This window comes from Otolemur garnettii, unplaced genomic scaffold (genome assembly GCF_000181295.1).
Source record: "Otolemur garnettii isolate 467f Iridium unplaced genomic scaffold, OtoGar3 scaffold00023, whole genome shotgun sequence".
Classification (NCBI taxonomy): domain Eukaryota; kingdom Metazoa; phylum Chordata; class Mammalia; order Primates; family Galagidae; genus Otolemur; species Otolemur garnettii.
The window spans coordinates 3,818,642-3,837,875 of NW_003852418.1; the positions used below are offsets into that span (position 1 = coordinate 3,818,642).

The 19,234-nt window shown below is 55.4% G+C and overlaps 1 protein-coding gene across 3 annotated transcripts in view; it reads left to right on the forward strand.

Moving 5' to 3' along the window:
• PLCG1 (phospholipase C gamma 1) overlaps positions 1-19,234 on the forward strand; it is a 36,315-nt gene that overhangs the window by 12,613 nt on the left and 4,468 nt on the right. For all 3 annotated transcript variants that reach the window (XM_012803932.2, XM_023511958.1, XM_003787596.3), the window contains exons 2-24: positions 8,261-8,413; positions 8,526-8,619; positions 8,767-8,814; positions 10,871-10,955; positions 11,155-11,238; positions 11,465-11,499; positions 11,727-11,799; positions 11,902-12,003; positions 12,169-12,287; positions 12,373-12,458; positions 12,534-12,654; positions 13,374-13,542; positions 13,680-13,802; positions 13,885-13,986; positions 14,073-14,260; positions 14,535-14,735; positions 14,810-14,929; positions 15,013-15,193; positions 16,131-16,208; positions 16,954-17,057; positions 17,218-17,314; positions 17,602-17,671; positions 18,106-18,263. In XM_012803932.2, coding sequence (XP_012659386.1) covers positions 8,261-8,413; positions 8,526-8,619; positions 8,767-8,814; positions 10,871-10,955; positions 11,155-11,238; positions 11,465-11,499; positions 11,727-11,799; positions 11,902-12,003; positions 12,169-12,287; positions 12,373-12,458; positions 12,534-12,654; positions 13,374-13,542; positions 13,680-13,802; positions 13,885-13,986; positions 14,073-14,260; positions 14,535-14,735; positions 14,810-14,929; positions 15,013-15,193; positions 16,131-16,208; positions 16,954-17,057; positions 17,218-17,314; positions 17,602-17,671; positions 18,106-18,263 — 2,591 coding nt within the window. The remainder of the gene's footprint in view (positions 1-8,260; positions 8,414-8,525; positions 8,620-8,766; positions 8,815-10,870; positions 10,956-11,154; positions 11,239-11,464; positions 11,500-11,726; positions 11,800-11,901; positions 12,004-12,168; positions 12,288-12,372; positions 12,459-12,533; positions 12,655-13,373; positions 13,543-13,679; positions 13,803-13,884; positions 13,987-14,072; positions 14,261-14,534; positions 14,736-14,809; positions 14,930-15,012; positions 15,194-16,130; positions 16,209-16,953; positions 17,058-17,217; positions 17,315-17,601; positions 17,672-18,105; positions 18,264-19,234) is intronic.

Consider the following 19,234-nt stretch of genomic DNA (forward strand, 5'->3'; position numbering starts at 1 on the left):
TACATAGGAGGTAATTGGAGCTGCAGGCATGACTGGCCATGGATGAGGGAGAAGACAGAGCATCAGAAGAGAAAAGGACCTTACCCTGAGCCTTGACCAAGGCCAGTGTTTAATAGGGATAGGCTTGAAGCTCAGAGAGGTGGGAAAACTCCCTGAGGTTTTGCAGGAGAAGTCAAGGGCAAAGCTGGGAGCATGTGGTCAACCTTGTTGATTGCTGCCTGTGGGGCAGGAAGTGACTTTTGTTAGTACTCTGGTTCTGCAAATGTCCTTAATATACTATGGGGGGCATTGTAGGGAGACCTTTTGAGATTGTGGACATCCTTGGGACATGGCCTTGATGGGTGTCCAGCCTCCCTTCTGTAGCCAGCGTCCAGGAGCCTGGCAGACACAGGCCATCTAGAACATGTTCGTTCAGTCAGCCTGCAAGGGAGGCAGAGGTTGGACCAGACAGAACTCCTGGCCCATAGCTGACCCACGGGCTGCCCGGGGAGTCAGCTGGGCTCAGGCTAAAACACTGGAGAAAGCCGTCTTTCCCTGCTGCTGCTTTCCTTTGCTGTGCAGTCAAGGCTGGTGTAGGCCACGTTCCCAGCCCTTTTGTAATGATCCTCTGAACGCCCTGTTTCTGGAACACAGTAGACTCTCCTGCATCGATGCCTTGGCTTCTGTGACCCTCTCTGCCTTATGTGCAGGTTGGCCCTCCAGACCTGCCTTCTGTAAAGCTCCCCACCACTTTCTCTGCATTCTCCACCTCACAGATGCCTCTCTGTTGTTCCACTCTGTTGTTCCACCCTTTACATGACCTCGTGGTTCTGCTCCCCCATCTGTTTGCTCCATCATGCAGAGGTTTTCTCAGGGGCAGGAATTAAACTGCCTTCTTCTTCTGTTTCCCTAGGATCCAACCCAAGGCCTGACATGGAGTAGGTAGACACTTTGTAAATGTTTGATTAGAGACAGTGGAATGAATGAGTAAACCTAGGAGATCCTGCCACGCACTCTCCAGCTGCATTCTCTGGGGAGGGGCCTCCTTCCCTGCCCTCCTTTGGGGCCTGGGCATGCTATTCACCCTTGAAATAGGCAGGATTAGTACAGCGTCCTAGGGAAGGGGGCTGCCTGCCTACATCGTGTGAAGGCTCACTCTGGGGACACTCCTAAGGGCCCTGGTTCTGCTGTGAATCACCACGTGACCCTGAGAGGACCCTTTGGACTCTGCATTTCCTCATTGCTCTAAAGAGCAGTTTTGCTGAGAATCCCGACTCTAGGTGATTTGTGAATTGAGGTGGATCCTGTCTACCTGTGACCCCAGCAGTTACTCATAGCAGTGCAAGGTGCCCGCGGGGGATCCCACAGGCCTCAATCCAGCTGTCTGAATGGCTGTTTCCTGTTTACTAAGATGGAGAGGGGCCAGATGCCAAGTCAGGCCCCGCTGCTGGTCCGGTCGGATGTTTGGGGACGCAGACCCTGAGCTTTGCCCTGTGAGTGTAACCTGGACTCTGAGGTTTGGCTGGGGGTTCCCTCTGTGCATCCTGGGAAGGGTCATGGTCCTGTGTCCCACTGCTGGTCTGGTCTGAAGGCAGCTGCTGCGAGGCGCTGCTTCCCTGTGCCATGTGACCTGTGACTCTGAAAGTGTGTAACTGCCCGCCCCTCTCCTTTCACCCTCTTCTGGTGAGCCTGGGGGTATTCTCAGGAAACCTCCCCACTGGATTCTGTTGGGAGGCAGAAGGGGGAATGTTGCAGCCTCAGGACAGAAGGGAGGATGGGGGGAAGAGGAGAATTCTCTCAGCCAACTTTGAAAGTGCTGGCCACCCCGTGTTCAGGAGTTGTCTTTGACTCCTCTCCAGCCATCTCCAGCCTTTCTTTGAGAGCTGCAAGAGCCCTGCCACAGTTGACTGCTCTTGACTGGTTCAGAGTCCCTGTACCCCTGACCCCTTCTGGAGGGTGGTGGCCAAGGTATGGGGCCAGAAGCAGGCCGCATGACAGTTATTTCCTCTCAAAGCTTCCATTGTCCATCTCTCAGCATCCTCTGGGGGAAAAAACAGCTCCCGGGCCCTCCCTCGCTGTGTCATTCCTGTGGAAGGTGATGGGGGAGGAAGGAGACTGGGGGGTCCTCTTGTGTGCTGCACACTGTGTGTGGAGAGGGTGATGGATGAGAAGTCTTTGCAGGGAAGATCCCCACACCTCTGCTGACCCTGGCCTCACTCCCCTGGATCTCCTGATGGTCTTGGCCTAGGACCCGGCAGGGTGTGGGTGCGCAGGGAGCCCTGCCTCTTCTACTGCTCTGCTTTACTTAAAGTGCTGTAAGCATCCTGTGGTTCCCACTGGCTGCAGGAGCAGTTGTGACCTCCCAGTGTTACCAGACTGCACTGGCCCTCAGGGCCCCCCGGTTGTGCCTCTCCTTTTTCTGCTCCTGTAGTCGCCCCACTGACCACTGCACTTCTGTATTTGTTGTAGCTCCTCAGCTTCTGTGGTCCCACCGCACCACCTCTTCCAGGAAGCCATCCCTGACGCCGTCTTCCAGCATCTGTGTCCTTTGCTTCCTCTGTCAGATAATAGCTCAGGATCTAACTCACGTGTTCGCTGCTCCTCTAAACATTACTCTAAACATTTCAAGGACTGCTCAGGACCTGAGTTTGTGTAGGACTGGCGGGGAACGGAGAAAAGAGTCAAGTGTGGATTCTTCTTGGGGAAGCTCACAGGCCAGTGGCCTTGACACCTGGAAGCACCAGCAGGTGTGAATTGGTGCCACCCAGGACAGGAGGGGCACCTGATGCTCCACTGGACTAGCCTGGTGCTGGCTTGAGTAAGAGGTGGGAGTGGCGTGCGCATAGGCCAAGGGAGGAAGGTGTGCGGGGAGAGCTAGGCTGGCATCTGTGTTGCACTGATTGGATTTGGACCCTTTTGAGGAGAGTTGAGCTTTGCTCACCTTCCTCCAAGACCCTCTGCAAAGTGAGACAGAGGCCTGGAAGGGCTCTGGGGTCCCCAGGTCACAGGTGGGACAAGTAAAAAACCCCAGAGAGTAAGGGACCCATCTAGATACTATTCATTTATCTGTTTCCAACTCCTCAACATTTTAAAGACACTTTTCATATTTATCATGAATTGTAATTTTTTCAAGTGACAATTTTGTTTACTACTTTTTTTTTTGGTTGGACAGAGTTTGGCTCTATACAACCTCAAACTCAGGGCCTTGAGCCATCTTCCCACCTCAGCCTCCTGAGTAGCTGGGACTACAGGCATGTGTCACCAAGTCCAACTAATTTTTTCTATTTTTAGTAGAGATGGGGACTTGTTCTTACCCAAGCAGGTCTTAAATTGCTAACCTCAAGCAATCCTCCCAGCTGAGCCTCCCAGAGTGCTGGGATTACAGGTATGAGCCACTGCACCTGACCTACATGTATTTTTAAGTACATATATTTTGTTGCTATTTATGTCAGTTAACTTGTAAACTTTACAAAGGAAAATCTTCTCTTAACAGAGATATTTCTGTGAACTGGGAAGTGTGTGCCATTTCCATATACCATTTGTTGTGGTGGTCTTCTTGGCCATAGATTCTTCATTTGGGGGGTTAATTTTCAGTACGTCCTTTGTCCCTTTCTGGTAAGGTCACTTTTGTGTCTCTTACCTTGTTGGCATCTCCCGCAGCCCCGTGAAGGAGGTGCTGGGAATGGGGATTCCATTTTGCAGATGAAGAAATGAAGCTCAGAGATGAGGCTATGCCTGCTGCCCCCCTTGCCAATGTTCTGCTCCCAGTACTTCTCATGCCGTGATAGCTGGTTAACAGGCTGGTAAATTTGGGGAACCTCTCTCGCTGTAGGCTGTTTGGAAGTGGCTTTTTTTGCTTTTTGAGACAGAGTCTTACTTTGTCATCCTGGGTAGAGTGCTGTGGTGTCACAGTTCATGGCAACCTCAAATTCTTGGCTTAAGCGATTCTCTGGCCTCAGCCTCCCGAGTAGCTGGGACTACAGGCACCTGCCACAACGCCCGGCTATTTTTTTAGAGATGGGGTCTCACTCTTGTTCAGGCTGGTCTCGAACCTGCGAGCTCAGACGATCCACCCACCTCGGTCTCCCAAGTGCTGGGATTATAAGCGTGAGCCACCACACCCAGCTGGAAATGGCTTTGTTGAAGACATGGGATAAAAACCACATGGGTTCCAACTAAGAAGCTTGGGATGAATTTGGGATCTTGGCTTTGATGGTTTGATGGTTTGATGGGGTCTCTGCCCCACCCAGGCTCTACCATGTTTGTGCCCTCTGGGACTGGCTGGCTGTCTCTGGCTGTGCTCCATCATGCCCTACCCTTGCTATTCCTTTTTTCTTTCCCAGGAATCCTGCTGTCCTGGAACTCTGCCCTTATGCACATCCCTGCAGTGGCCAGACAGGAAAGTTGGTGGCAAGCTGGTGGCAGGCCTGTGGCTCGGCCTGATATGTGGGAGGGGCTGGGGAGCCGGCTCCCCAGGAAGGAAGCAGCCCTAACCTACAGAGGGGCCAGGCACACCGATGGGTCCTCTGCCCTTGCCCAGGCTCCAGGATGGAAGCCTACCATTCAGCTTGTCTACTTGACAGCACCCAGTCCTCTCCCCACCTAGTAGATTAGGTGCTGTCCCAGGGGTGGGGGCCTTCTGTCCTGCAGAGACAGGTTCTCAACTGGCCCTGAGAACTGTGTAGCTTCACAGCATCCAAAGTTCTGTAGCTCAGATGAGGAAACAGGTTCTTAAAGGGAAAGCAGCCACCATTCCTGGCATGTGGGAAAGGCAGCTGCTGTCTAGGCCTGCATGGCCCAGATGCTCTGTTCTGGGTAACTGCCTCTCTCCAGTTTCTGTGGTCTCAGGCCAAGAGTATGTCCATGGGCTGAGAAGGGTGGGGAGAAGAGAAGGAAGCCTGCCCTTCCCTGTCTCCTCAGCCTGGGGATAGAAGCTTTGATTTTACAAATTCAGTCTTGTAGCATTCTGCCTCGATGCCGAAGCTGGCCCCAGGTGCCAGGCAGCAAGCACATTTCCTTCTGCCAAAAACCCCCAAACACAAACCAGTCTGAGGTGTAGGGTGGTGATGAGACAGGCCAAGGCTGAGCCTCCAACGTGGGTGTCTTTGTGTGGCAGTGTGTCTCTGCCACCTCTAGCACTGCAGGTTATCTGTGATGAACTAGAGAGGATAGCACACTTGCTGGGGCCTTAGCTTATATGCTTGGGGCCAGGATTTGTGACTTGGCCTTTGTGATCTCAGGTATCTTGGTCCCCTGTTCCTACACCCCACTGTATGTGAGGTGGGGATACAGGTGGGGGCTCCAGTTGGGATAGGCTGGGTACTGCAGGCTCAGGAAGTAGCCTCTGACTACAGAGCATGTGTGTCTACACTGATCTGAACATGAGTCCCCGAGAGTCCCACTGTTCCCAAAATATGGCCCCCATCCCTGTGAGACCCCTTTGTGAGCTGGGAAACAGCTGCTCGGATTCTTTCCCTTATGGCCCAACTTTAGCTCTCCTAGGTTAGGCTTTGCCTCCAGTGGAACCCTAGCAAGTGGCCACTTTTTTCTCCCCTGCTGCCAGCTTCTCTAGGCCCTCTGTCACTGACCCTGGGTACACAGCCAGGTGGGTTCTCTGCAGATTTCACTGGGACCACCAGTTCCCAGCAGGGCCCACACAGCAGCCCTGTGAGGTAAGAGTAATGAGGAAACTGAGGTTGAAAGCGTGACGGACTCCCCATGCTTCACAGCCAGAACTTAAGTGCGTTTAATGAAGAGAATTTAATTCCTCACTAGGCCTGGCAGCCCTTAGAAGGGCTTCCCGAAGGAGAGGAGGAAGCAGATCTCCACCAAGGGCAGGGAGCAGACCAAGGCCCCCAGGACTCCACCTGCAGCACCTGGCGGCCTGGCCTGTGAGAATGTTGTCAGCCTGGGAGCCTGCACGTGATGTGGTCCACAGCACCCACCTCTTCCTACCTCCAAGCCCCTCAAGAAGGGCCTGTTCTGCCCTGGGGCTGGTCTCAGTGGAAATGAGCCCGGGAGCACGGAGCAGGCTGGAAGCTCACCTAGGGCCTGTTGACAGTGTTTTGTGTTGTGTGGGTGTGTGCTTGCCTGCGCATGTGTGTACATGCTCACCTTTGCAAAAAGGTGTGGGAGGGGGGTGACAGAGCTTTACACCGGAAGAGCATGCTAGTTTCTGTTTCAAAGGGCAGATTTTGTAGTGGTTCTGTAGTTTCTGATCTGGGCATTTCCCCTGTTGGAAGCTCTTCCTTCTGTCCTTGGAAACTGTGTTCTCAGCTGGGTCTTTATGACCCAGTTCTCCTCTGCTCTTTTTAGTCTACCCTATTTTGTTGCCCCTCCTCCCACCTGTGTTTTCATTTGTTCATTCAGTCACTCAGCAAGCATTGGTGAGGCCCAGCGAGGAACATGTACACAGAGTAGCTCGAGGCATCAGGAGTATGATTGCTACAGGAAGGAGCTTCTCAGTCAGACCTTTGGTGGGAGAGATTGGAGCCTGGGAGGTGGATGTTCCTAGCTAAGGATTAGGCTGAGATCGGGACAGGAAGCACTGGCTGGTCAAGCTTAGTTTGGAAGGAGCAAAGATGGGAAGACAGAAGCTGGAGCGGCAAAGCACCGAACTCCATCACAAAGTGTCCACAGGCTGTAGGAAAAGCATGTTCTCATTAGGTTGGCAGTGGGCAGCCTTGGAAGGGGATTGGATGGGGTCCGAGGGGCCAGAACAATGCTTTAGGAAAATTCAGAAGACTTAGGAAGGATGGCCAATTGGCAAGACCTGCAAGGGCAGGCAGCCAGCAGGAAGGTCAGGACTCTTAATTAACTGGGGGACTGGCCAGAGGGATTTGCTGAGGGGACAGAAGTCAGGCCCAGGTAGAATCAGTAACACTGTGTCAGGGGACCTGGGGTTAGGGCCAGAGGCAGTGCTCTCTGTTCCAGGTGGGAGAGATGAGGGCTGCTGTGGCTGGGTGGGGCAGGACAGGGAGAGAGCTTGCCAGGGGGAGTTGGGCGTCTTAAGACATTCTGGCTAAGGTGGTGTGCAGTTTGGGCTGGGGGGCCTCCTAGGATGGGGGCTGGCCCTGGCTCCAAGTTTTCCAGGCCAGTCTGGGCGTAGAGCATTTTAGGATGCTTCAGAGCTAGGAGAGTGCTCAAAGAGAACCATCTCTGTTGGCTAAGCCAGGCTTCTTTCCCCAAGGCTAGCATGGGGAGGGCAGCCCTTCCTCTGCTGGAGAGAGCACTCAGAACCTGTGAGGGGCTGTGTGCCTGAGCAAACTTGGGTAAGGGACAGAGGACTAAGCCCTAAATGAGCTCTTTGCATGTGCTGCATGTGATGCTGGGTGCTATTAGCTGTTACAACTTTTAATCTTACCAACTCTCCCTGGTGCTGTTGTTACCTGTCTAAAGTGAAGCAGTGGGATCGGAGTGGCTGTCACTCTGCTGAGATGACACAGCTTACGTGAGGTGGAGCTAAGATTCTAGACCAGGCAATCTCACCCAGAGCTTATGCATGTGTTTCCCACCACCCTGTCTTCTCGAGAACCCAGGCAAGCCCTTTGCTTTATAGGTGGTAAAACCAAGACTGTGAATCACTCAGCGTCTCTCAAGTTTAGTGGCTGAGGCAGCTCATCTGCCATTCAGGCCTCTGTGTGTCCTTGACTTGGGGGGGGGGGGCATGGCTAAGATGAGGAAATGATCTCAAGCCAACAGTGGGCTAGGCCCAGGATGGGTGCTGCACTTGGACAGCTGGAGGATGAGGCCTCTGGCTGAGACTTGAGTGGGGATGTCTTTAGGGGGCAGGGTATTTCAGGGACACCCAAGCTCTTTGGGCCCAAGCTTACCTCCCCTCGGGGATCCTGAGGCCCATCCTGACCTACCCAGCCCCACCTGCCCCTAGGACTTTATAATTTGCTTTCTGTGGACTCTGTACCTGAAAGTGATCCTTGGGTCCCCATTTCTCCTGGAGTCCAGCTCTTTTCCACATCAAAGTGTCCAGCCCATATCCTCAGGAAGGGAACAAAGATGGGGAAGGGACATCACTCAGAGCCCCCTGTGCCCCATATAGCCCTCTCTGACCTCTCAGCCCTTAGCCAAGGTCTGTCATTAGACTTAGCCCAGCTCTTCTGTCATCTACTATGACTGAGTGGTCTTGGCTTCGTCCCTGGTGTGGGGTGTCTCTCTGTGCTCCTCCCTGAGAGAGCATGGGAATGGGTGAGGAATCCAAGCCACCTTCATTTCCCTACCAACTCTTGGAAACCCCCACTGACCTTCCTTTGTTCTATGTTCCTAGTTGATATTCGTGAAATTAAGGAGATCCGGCCAGGGAAGACCTCACGGGACTTTGATCGCTATCAGGAGGACCCTGCTTTCCGGCCAGACCAGTCACACTGCTTTGTCATCCTCTATGGAATGGAATTCCGCTTGAAGACCTTGAGCTTGCAAGGTAGGAGTACAGGGGCTAGAGGAGGTCGGGGTACTTAAGGGGAACGTCCGTAGGCCCCTGGTCCAATGAAAGGTGCATGCCTTCAGCTAAGCTGTTCCCCCCATGCTCACAGCCACGTCTGAGGAGGAGGTGAACATGTGGATCAAGGGCTTGTCTTGGCTAATGGAGGACACGTTGCAGGCAGCCACACCCCTGCAGATTGAGCGGTAAGAACTCCCCCATATGCTCGAGGCTGGTCATCTGGCACCAGGGGCAAGGACAGCTGGCCTTGGTGTGCCTAGACACTGCCTGCTGTCTCCCAGGCCTAGGCTCTAGCTGGGGAAGTGGCCTTCACCTCAGTCTGCTCTCTCCAGGTGGCTCCGGAAGCAGTTCTACTCAGTGGACCGGAATCGTGAGGACCGGTGAGTGCCGAGCTGCAGCTCTAGCCTAGCAGGGTGGACAGGGGCAGTAAGAATAGTAGCCAGGCCTCTGAGCAGCCTCCTGGACAACCAGAGGGCCCTGGGGCCTGCGTTAGTTGGGGTCGGGGTAGGCAAGAAGTCCTGGCACAGTTAGCTTTCTGCGGAGAGCCATCAGGCCTTGGTGAAAGCTGGCAAGAGAGGCCAACAACAGTAATGCTCTATGTCTTGCTGCTGTGGGCAGAGAGGCTGGGTGTGCAGAACAGGCTCTCAGCATCCTGGAGTTGAGGGTCAAGGTAGCCTGCAGTGTATGAGGGGTGCCATGAAGCTCACTACTCTGAAGCCTGTTATGATAGCCTGAGAGGTCAAAGAGAGAGGGGAGCAAAGGCCAGATGGTGTGGGTGCTGCACATAGTGATGCCCTTCCAGTGTCCTGAGAGAGATGGGAAGCCCTGGAAGGGTTCTGACAGGAGTGACATGACTGACTGAGAGTTGCTCAGGGCCACTGTGTGGAGAGTTCAGTCCTGGAGCTGCTTCAACACTTCAGGTGGGAGACAAGAGGGCTAGGATCAAGGTGGTAATGATAGGAAGTAGCTAGGTTTTGGCTATATCATATTTTGAAGGTAAAATCAGAATTTTCTGACAGCTTGATCTTGGGTGTGGAAGGAGTCGAGGATAACAGTGTGCTCTTTGGCTCAAGCAACTGCAAAATAGAGTTGCTATTGGTTAGGTTAGGAAGATGGGGAGGAGGCTCAGGGGTTCAGTTTGGGGTGCTAAGTTTCTGTTAGCCGTCCAGGTAGAGGTGTTGAGTAGACAGGTGAGTAGAATGGGTTTAGGGGGAGACATTGGGGCTGGAGGGGCTAACTTGGGGGTATGCAGATGGCATTAAAGGCCACCCGGCTAGGTGAGAGCACCAGGGGCAAGTGTAGCACGGAAAAAGAAGGGGTCCAGGGACCAATCCCAAGCTGCTCTGTATCAGGGACTGGGGGCAAGCAGCAACTATGAGGTGAGAGGAAAACTGGGAGAATGGGTAGAAGGAAGTGGTGCAAACAGCTGAGCCCTGGATTTAACAGTGTGGAGGGCAGAGCTGTGTCAGCACAGTGGTGAGGGACTTGAGGGGAAAAGGGAGCAAGGAGGACTCTTCGAGGAGTTTGCCATGGAGGGAAACAGGGAAGGGGTGGCAGGGGTGAGACCTAGCAGGCTGCTTGTGTGCTGATGGGAAGTAGTCTGCAGGGGAAAGGTTGGTGATGCAGAGAAAATTAAGGCCCCAATAACGCCTACCGTCTGGATAACCAAGGGTGAGGGAAGACAGCAACACGGGACCACTCTGTGCAGAGCGGATCTCCTGTGGGAATTGTGGTGGCTCCTGCCAGATACTGGCGCTGGAGGAGGAGGGGCTCTCACCTCCTTGACACCACCTTCTCCCATCTCATCCATCCTGTTGCCAGGCCTACCAGTGACCTCTGGCCCCGTATCCTGGGCAGGGCACCCTTGCAGGGCAGCTATGCTTGTTCCCTAAGCTCCTTTCCTAGAGCCAGCACTCTGGCCCCAGGAGACTCCCGGTCACCAGCAGGCATATTTGGCTGTGCACACCCATCCCACTGCCTCTACCCTTTGCACTGTGGTGCCGGATGCTGACAGGCCAGGGCCAGAGGGGCAGTGGTTCCTGTGGCTCCCAGTGGGCAGTAGGTGGGGGACCCGCTACTGAGCTGCCCCCTACAGGGAATTTGGGTGAGCCCTGGCCTCTGTCCTGAATGGGCCACTGCCACCTTGGAGAGTTGAGCACAGTCCTGAGGAGGGGAGGCCTGGAGAGTCTTCCCTCCTCCAATGCCTGATTCCTTCACTTCATCCTTGCCAGAATCATGAGCTTTTCTTGTCTTAGCTGAGGAGTCTGAGGCCCAGAGAAAGGAAGGGACTGCCCTTGGATCTGATGCAGTCCCACTCTCAGGACTCTGGGTTCCCCAAATAGTGTTGTTTACCTGTCCATCCCCAGGTGGGGTCAGCTCACAGGTTAGAGTTAATGGGAAGCTGGATGAGGCCACTGGGTGTCCTTTTTTCCCCAGGATATCAGCCAAGGACCTGAAGAACATGTTGTCCCAGGTCAACTACCGTGTCCCCAACATGCGCTTTCTCCGAGAGCGGCTGACAGTAAGGGTGTCACCCTGGGGCTGTCTGGGGTCTGACTGGGAGTGGGAACAGGGGGTGGGGTCTGACTGGGAGTGGGGGTAGGGGAGTGGGGGCAGGGGGATGGGGTCTGACTGGGAGTGGGAACAGGGGATGGGGTCTGACTGGGAGTCTGGGTAGGAGGTGGGGTCTGACTGGGAGTACCCTTCTCTGTACTGTGTAGGACCTGGAACAGCGCAGTGGGGACATCACCTATGGGCAGTTTGCTCAGCTGTACCGCAGCCTCATGTACAGCGCCCAGAAGACGGTGCATGGCCACCTGCCCTCCCCTGGCCCTTGCCCTGCTCCTCCACCCACCCCAGCCCTGCCTGCCTCAGTCCTGCTGCCCTGCTTGGGGGCTTCTGGGTACCATCTCTCCAGCGTTTGTCCTCTTGAGGCCTACCCCACCTGCTGCCCTAGCCTTCTTCCTCAGGGCCCTTTTCCCACGTGGCCTCTCAGGGGCTCTCATCCTGACCAGGTTCTGTTTCCTGCAGATGGACCTCCCCTTCTTGGAAGCCAGTGCTCTGAGGTTTGGTTTGGAGCTAGGAGGTGGGGTTGTCCCCTGGACCCTCTTTGTGTCTCCCCTGGGTGATTCCCAATCCAAGTGGGAGGCAGTGGGAATGGTGACCCATGCTGGACCGTTCCAGCTGGGAGCAATTCTGGATGGGAGTTGGGCTGTCCATTCCAAGGGCCCATTGCTGTCTGTCAACCAAGCTAGCCAGCTGGCTGCTAGGCACTTACATTCTCTCCCTACAGGGCTGGAGAGCGGCCAGAGCTTTGCCGAGTGTCCCTTCCTGAGTTCCAGCAGTTCCTCCTCGACTACCAGGGGGTATGGCTATCCTGGGGCTGGGCAGGGTGTCAGGCTGTGTGGAGGGGCGGGCTTATCACTAACTGGAGGCTTCTCCTATTCCCCACCCTCTCACCCCATCAGGAGCTCTGGGCTGTAGACCGACTCCAGGTACAGGAGTTCATGCTCAGCTTCCTCAGAGACCCCTTGCGTGAGATTGAAGAACCATACTTCTTCCTGGATGAGGTGAGTCCTACCTTTTCCCCTTCTGGCGGGGGGTGGGGGGGTGACCAGAACCCTACCTACTACCCGCCTTGCCTACCCCAGTTGAGACTCAGCACCCTCTTTTCTACCAGGTGGGTCAGGGCAGGGGCTCATTTTCTCTTCCCTTCTACATTCATTCCTGGACAGTTTGTCACTTTCCTGTTCTCCAAAGAGAACAGTGTGTGGAACACCCAGCTGGATGCGGTGTGTCCGGACACCATGAACAACCCTCTCTCCCACTACTGGATCTCTTCCTCACACAACACGTGAGTGTGGCTCCCTCACCCCACCCAGCCCCTTCTCAGGCGACCAGGCGGGCCCAGCTGACCACCTGTGCCTCTGCTTACCCAGGTACCTGACTGGGGACCAGTTCTCCAGTGAGTCCTCCCTGGAAGCCTATGCTCGTTGCCTGCGGATGGGCTGTCGCTGCATTGAGTGTATGTGAGGGCCAGAGGCTGGGGGAGGGAAGGGGGAGGTCCTGCCCACTTGACTGTGGCAATGCTGCTCCCCAGTGGACTGCTGGGACGGCCCAGATGGGATGCCAGTCATTTATCATGGTCACACCCTCACCACCAAGATCAAGTTCTCAGACGTCCTGCACACCATCAAGGAGCATGCCTTCGTGGCCTCAGAGTAAGTAGGGGGTGGAGGACCCCAGGGTTAACTTGGCTGTAGCTCTTTCCGTCCAAGGATAGAGGCAGAGGGACCCCTCAAATGCCCTGTCCATACTCCTTGGCCTTCGATCCCTGTCTTTGCCTCTCCTCCTCTCTTGCTTGGGCCATGGCTTCCCAAGTTACTCCTTATCTTTCCACATCCTTGGCCCACTCTCTCCATGGGTCCTTTCACCTGGGGAACTTGTTCACATTCTTCTCATCTTTAGGAAACATCTCCTTAACCCTGTTCTCTTTAGGCAAGTGTCCTACCAACTTCTTTTGCTGAAAAGCCCAGAGAATGGTCTGTGTTCCCTATGTCCTGCTCCTTAATTTCTGTGGTGACTAGTCTCTTACCTCACCAAAGGGATCACCCTTAGTACCAGGCACCCTTCAGTAGCTACATGTGGAGGCTTCATCTCATCTCTCCTGACCTCTTCCATGTGGAGTGTCTCTCTTGCACTGCCGGGCAGCCCTGTAACTGGACCGATTCTGAGGATTCCCTTCCATAGCACTTGCCAATCCTGGTTCCCTCTGTCCTGCGACTTGCCACAGCCTGCGCCTCTCTGGGCTAGTATTTGTAGACAAAGTGTTCTCGGATCACTGGCTCCCAATATCTCTGTGAGTGGCTGTTTGGATTGAGCAAAACAGCCCTGCAGAACTGCAAGGTCTGTGTCACTGTGCTTGTCCCCTACCTTCTAGATACCCAGTCATCCTGTCCATTGAGGACCATTGCAGCATTGCCCAGCAGAGGAACATGGCCCAGTACTTCAAGAAGGTGCTTGGGGACACACTCCTCACCAAGCCTGTGGACATCGCAGCTGATGGGCTGCCCTCTCCCAACCAGCTCAAGAGGAAGATCCTCATCAAGGTAGGGTGGGAGGGTATGCAGTGCCTTCTCAGTGCCTCTCCCTGGCTGGCTACGGCTCCACTGTTGGTCCAGGCCTGTGTGGGGAGGTGGGGCTGTGCCCGGACTGGCATTGCCATATCCTAGTCTGCTTCCCACAGCACAAGAAGCTGGCGGAGGGCAGTGCCTATGAGGAGGTGCCTACGTCTGTGATGTACTCTGAGAATGACATCAGCAACTCCATCAAGAATGGCATTCTTTACCTGGAGGACCCTGTGAACCATGTGAGGGCCAGGCCAGGCTGGGCATGGCGGGGCAGGCCAATGAGATGCGCCTGGCTCACAGGCCCCCCTTTGGTCTATTCAGGAGTGGTATCCCCACTACTTCGTTCTGACCAGCAGCAAGATCTACTACTCTGAGGAAACCAGCAGTGACCAGGGCAATGAGGATGAGGAGGAGCCCAAGGAGGTGAGAGCCAGCCCGTGCTGGAGACCAGGCCAGGGCAGGGCTGGGGTCAGTCACTGAATGTCTTTGCTGTGCCTTCCCCCTGACAGGCCAGTGGCAGCACAGAGCTGCACTCCAATGAGAAGTGGTTCCACGGGAAGCTCGGGGCAGGGCGGGACGGGCGGCACATCGCCGAGCGCCTGCTCACCGAGTACTGCATTGAGACTGGGGCCCCCGATGGCTCCTTCCTAGTGCGGGAGAGTGAGACCTTCGTGGGTGACTACACGCTTTCCTTCTGGTAACTACTTCCAGTGCTGTGTGTGTGCTCGGTCCACATGTGTGCCCAGATGTGACACCACCCAGAGATAACGTGGTTAACATTGGAGCCTTTTGTTCTTACTGGGAACGTGATTTTACCCCCTCCCCCCACACTTTTGGTCCTTGTGCTGCCTCCTGTGGACTGCCCCTACCTGGGCCCTCCCACCATGAGGCTTCATGCCTCTCACTCGCGGTGGACGTGGTCCTCACCCTGGCCTGTTCCCCACAGCACCCCCTTACCTATCTTCCCTCAGGCGGAATGGGAAGGTCCAGCACTGCCGTATCCACTCCCGGCAGGATGCTGGGACCCCCAAGTTCTTCTTGACGGATAACCTGGTCTTTGACTCCCTCTACGACCTCATCACACACTACCAGCAGGTGCCCCTGCGCTGCAACGAGTTTGAGATGCGCCTCTCAGAGCCTGTCCCGCAGACCAATGCCCACGAGAGCAAAGAGTGAGGGAAGGGGCTGACTCTGGCTGGGGGCGGGACGAGGCGGCACTGGCAGGCCTGACTCTGCCTGTCCTCAGGTGGTACCACGCAAGCCTGACCAGAGCACAAGCTGAGCACATGCTGATGCGTGTCCCCCGGGACGGGGCCTTCCTGGTGCGGAAACGGAGTGAGCCTAACTCATATGCCATCTCCTTCCGGTGAGGGGCACGGCCCTGGGGTGTGAGGCCTCACCTGGGTCTGGACTGCCCTGATCGTGTGTGACTGTCCTGTCCTTTTGAAGGGCTGAGGGCAAGATCAAGCATTGCCGCGTCCAGCAGGAGGGCCAGACTGTGATGCTGGGGAACTCTGAGTTCGACAGCCTTGTTGACCTCATCAGCTACTACGAGAAGCACCCGCTGTACCGAAAGATGAAGCTGCGCTACCCCATCAACGAGGAGGCGCTGGAGAAGATCGGCACAGCTGTGAGGGTCTATAGTGGAGGGCGTGGCAGGGGAGTCAGGGCAGACCCAGACAGAAACAGTCACTGCATCATCTGGGTGTGTGTGACAGGAGTGTTGAAGGCACTACTAGGAAGGCCCCTGAGCTGAGAGCCATGATGTGGGTACCAGAAGGGTGTCCTGCAGGGATACATCTAATATGTGTCTGCAAGGATGAGGAGAGGGATGAAGGAGAGGGACCCCCGTGATGCCAAGTGTAGGGTGAGGAGGTTCTGGAGAACCCCATAGGGAGGTGCACACACCCGCCAGAGGCTCTCCAGCTGGCCTGGCCCGGACTCATCCCAGGGCAGAGGAGAGCAGTACAGATGTGGTTGTGGAAATTCTCTCTGGTGGCTGGTGTGAGGGCAAAACTACAGGAGGTGAAACTAGTGAAGAAAGAAGGCAGGACCAGTAGCAACAGGGTGATGAGGGTTCTGGTTCATGACCTTGGATGGAAGGAAGGAGCCTAAGGTGGGTGATCAGTTGAGACTATTGTCCTCAGTGGACACCAGCAGCCAGATGGAGGCCTGTTGTCCCCTGGGGCCTGGGGCCCAGCTTGAGGAAGGAGAGGCAGAAGTGTGCTGGGGGTGGGGAGCACCCTGACTTTGGGCCTAGCAGGGAGCCAGTGAGCCACTGCACAGGGCATGGAGTCTGGGGAGCCTGTGGGGACACCTTCAGGTATCTCAGAGACTGAAAGTTTGGATGGAGATTTTAAGTGGAATGGCCCTTAAGAGTAAGAATGTAAAGAAAGGAGAGGAGGACCCCAATGGACCAGCTGTCAGTGAAGAGGGCGGGCTTGGTGGCCTGGTAAGGAAGGCCAGGTGGAATTTGCTGCACTGGGAAAGGCGTATGTAGAGGCAGCTACTGCCTTTCGCCTTTGGGCTGTGGAGCATGAACATACCCCATTGTGTCCCATGTCCAGGAGCCCGACTACGGAGCCCTGTATGAGGGGCGCAACCCTGGCTTCTATGTGGAGGCAAACCCGATGCCGACTTTCAAGGTACATCTCAGCCTCTAGGCACAGGAAGCTGGGAGGGTCCCCCGCTGCTGGGGGCTTGCCTGTCTGCGGTCTTTGTGGAGAAGTGTGGTTGTGGTTTTCTGAGGCCCAAGAGGTTGTAAGATGTGTGTGTGTGGAGTGACCGCAGGCCTCCCAGGGCCAACTCACTCTCTAGCCCCTATCTCCTGAGATTAGCACTGACCCTTCTAGATTGTTCCCTAGGGGTAATCCCCATTTCCTCCAGCAGCAATAGGGCAGGGGGGGAATACATGGGCCACTCACTCTCATCCTCATGGGGCTCTGTCACACAGGGTCTTCCTCTTTCTGCCTTTTTCTCTGAGGTTTAGGGACCTGTGCTCCCTTCCTCACCCCCCCTCAGGGGCAGGGGCCCTGGGGGCCAGGGAGAGGGTTCCTTGTTCCACTCCTTGTGTAAGGAATGGTGGAGCCCCAGCCATACCTATAGACCTACAGGTTCTGGGTAGGTGCTCGGGGCAAGACACTCCTTTCTTGGGACAATTCAAGGTTTCCCCTGGAGCCCAGGGTGGAGTGTACAAGGGTCCAGTTGGATCTGGGAGAGCTTCGCTGGCAGAGGTCCCACCTCTCCCCGAGTAGCTGTGTCCCATAGCCTCTCTGCAGGGCAGTGGCATCTCCCACCAGGAAGCCTGCGTGCACATGTGCACACATGAGGCCGCAGACTAGGAGTGACAGGGAGGCCTCTCTGCTGCAGCCAGTACCTCTCACCCTGTAGTGTGCAGTCAAAGCCCTCTTTGACTACAAGGCCCAGAGGGAGGATGAGCTGACCTTCACCAAGAGTGCTATCATCCAGAACGTGGAGAAACAGGAGGGAGGCTGGTGAGTCAGGAGTCCTGGGCCCCCCGGCTATGGCACAAAGAGGAACGTTGGTCCCATGGGTGCACAGCAGTGCTTGCCTTGGCCTGGCGCAGGTGCAGAGCCCCCAGCAAATGTGCCCTTCTTGTGGTAGAAGGGGCTCAGCACCCTGTGGTTCCCACAGGTGGCGAGGGGACTATGGAGGGAAGAAGCAGCTGTGGTTCCCGTCAAACTATGTAGAAGAGATGGTCAGCCCAGTGGCCCTGGAACCTGAGAGGGAGGTAAGACCAGAGCCAGTGGGCAGAATGGGATTCCCAGTCCAGATTCTCCTCTGCTCATGCCCATCACATACCCAGGCACGCCTGTACGTGCACAGACACTGACCATCACACAGGCCAGTCGCAGTCTATGTGGCTATACTCGTGGTCTAAGGCATACCTGTGCCTCATTGGACAGTTTGGGTCTACCCACAAGTCGTTTCTTTCATGTGCTCATGGAGTCCCCCCTCATGCACGCATGTAGTAGCCATGCTGACCACTCATGGGCTTTGCACTTGTGCCTCCCACAGCACTTGGATGAGAACAGCCCCCTGGGAGACTTGTTGCGGGGGGTCTTGGACGTACCGGCTTGTCAGATCGGTGAGCACCCATACCTTCTCTCGCTCACTGTTCCTTAGGGTGAGGCTCTCCTTTGTGTCTCTTTCCTGCTCCTAGAGAGGAAGCAGATGGCTGAACCCCAAAGGCTGCCCTCCCTCCAGCTTTCCCATAATTCTGGACGTTCCTCAGTCACCCCCAGCTCTGACCCCTGCATGCTTGCCCTATGCCTGGCACTATGGAGCCTGTCAAAATTAACAGAGAGCTGAGTGCTGACAGCTGGCTGGTAGCTGCTGTCCTGATGGGTTGGAGCACCAGCTTTCCTGTGGCCACCACGACTTTTCTCTGAGTTGCAGGATCCTCCTCTGTGAAATGGGCCTGTATAGCAGCCTTCTCTCCTGGGGTGTGGGGAGGAGGAAACAGAGGACTCACTGGAGCCAGATGTCCGTCTGCAGCTCCTGTTTTCTCTCCCCTCCCAGCCATCCGTCCCGAGGGCAAGAACAACCGGCTCTTCGTCTTCTCTATCAGCATGGCATCAGTGCCCCACTGGTCCCTGGATGTTGCCGCTGACTCCCTGGAGGAGCTGCAGGACTGGGTGAAAAAGATCCGTGAAGTGGCCCAAACTGCAGATGCCAGGGTTAGAACCTTCTGGAGCCTGGAGGGTTGGGGTAGGGAGTAGGGGTTGGATGGGCAGTATGTGGGCATCTAGGTCCTCCAGCTCTCAGCACCAGCCCCCTCTGAGCAGTGGAACAGCCTGTGCTGGCCAGGCCATGGCCCCCTGCTTTAGGTGAGGATCCAGACACACAGACAGAAGTGTGGTGTGTTGAGGAGCTGAGATACCCATGAGCGATCCAAGTCAGTCAGCTTAGTGCACAGTTGAATATATAAGGCCACAGCTAAGAGGAATCCTGGGCTGGAAGCAGGAATGGGGCCCAGAGATATGGAAGGGTGAAGTGATACGTGGTATAGCGCAGGAAGAGAGCTTGGGATAGACTCTGGGGAAGCTTCAGGGAAGAGAGTGTGGTCAAGGAAGGTAGCCCAGGAAGGGTAGGCCAGAGAGGCTGGAGGCTACCAGGGAAGAGGAGGATCCGGGTAGAGATAGGCAGGGTAAGCACCTGAAAGTGCATGTTAGATTTAGTAGCAGCAAAAAGCCATGGTGACACTACTGGGCCAGGTCAGTGGTATGGCTGGGTTTGATGGCCATGGGAAGCAGGGAATCTGGAATGGTAAAGGCACAGGCCTCTGGGCCCTGGTAATGAGGGAGTAGATAGCTGAAGGAGGAAGCAGAGCATGGGAGGAGATAGAGCCCAAGCTTAGATGGAAGAACCAACCTTCTGGAGGAAGAAGGCCTCTTCCACTGAGTCTGAGGGAACAGAAATACTCTCCAACATAAAGGAATTCCTACTTGGTGGCCATTTCACTGAGTTAACCTGCAGGTGGGTCTGTAGCTGCTTTGGTGAACAGAACCTATAAGCCAAGCAGAGAAGGGCTGGGATGCTGGGGTGTGTCCAGGAAGAAAAGGGTACTGGCAGACCAGCTGGTTAAAGGGCTGGATCCTGGGGTCCAGGCTGGAGAGGGAAGGAAGAGTCTGAATATAGGAGTGGCGGA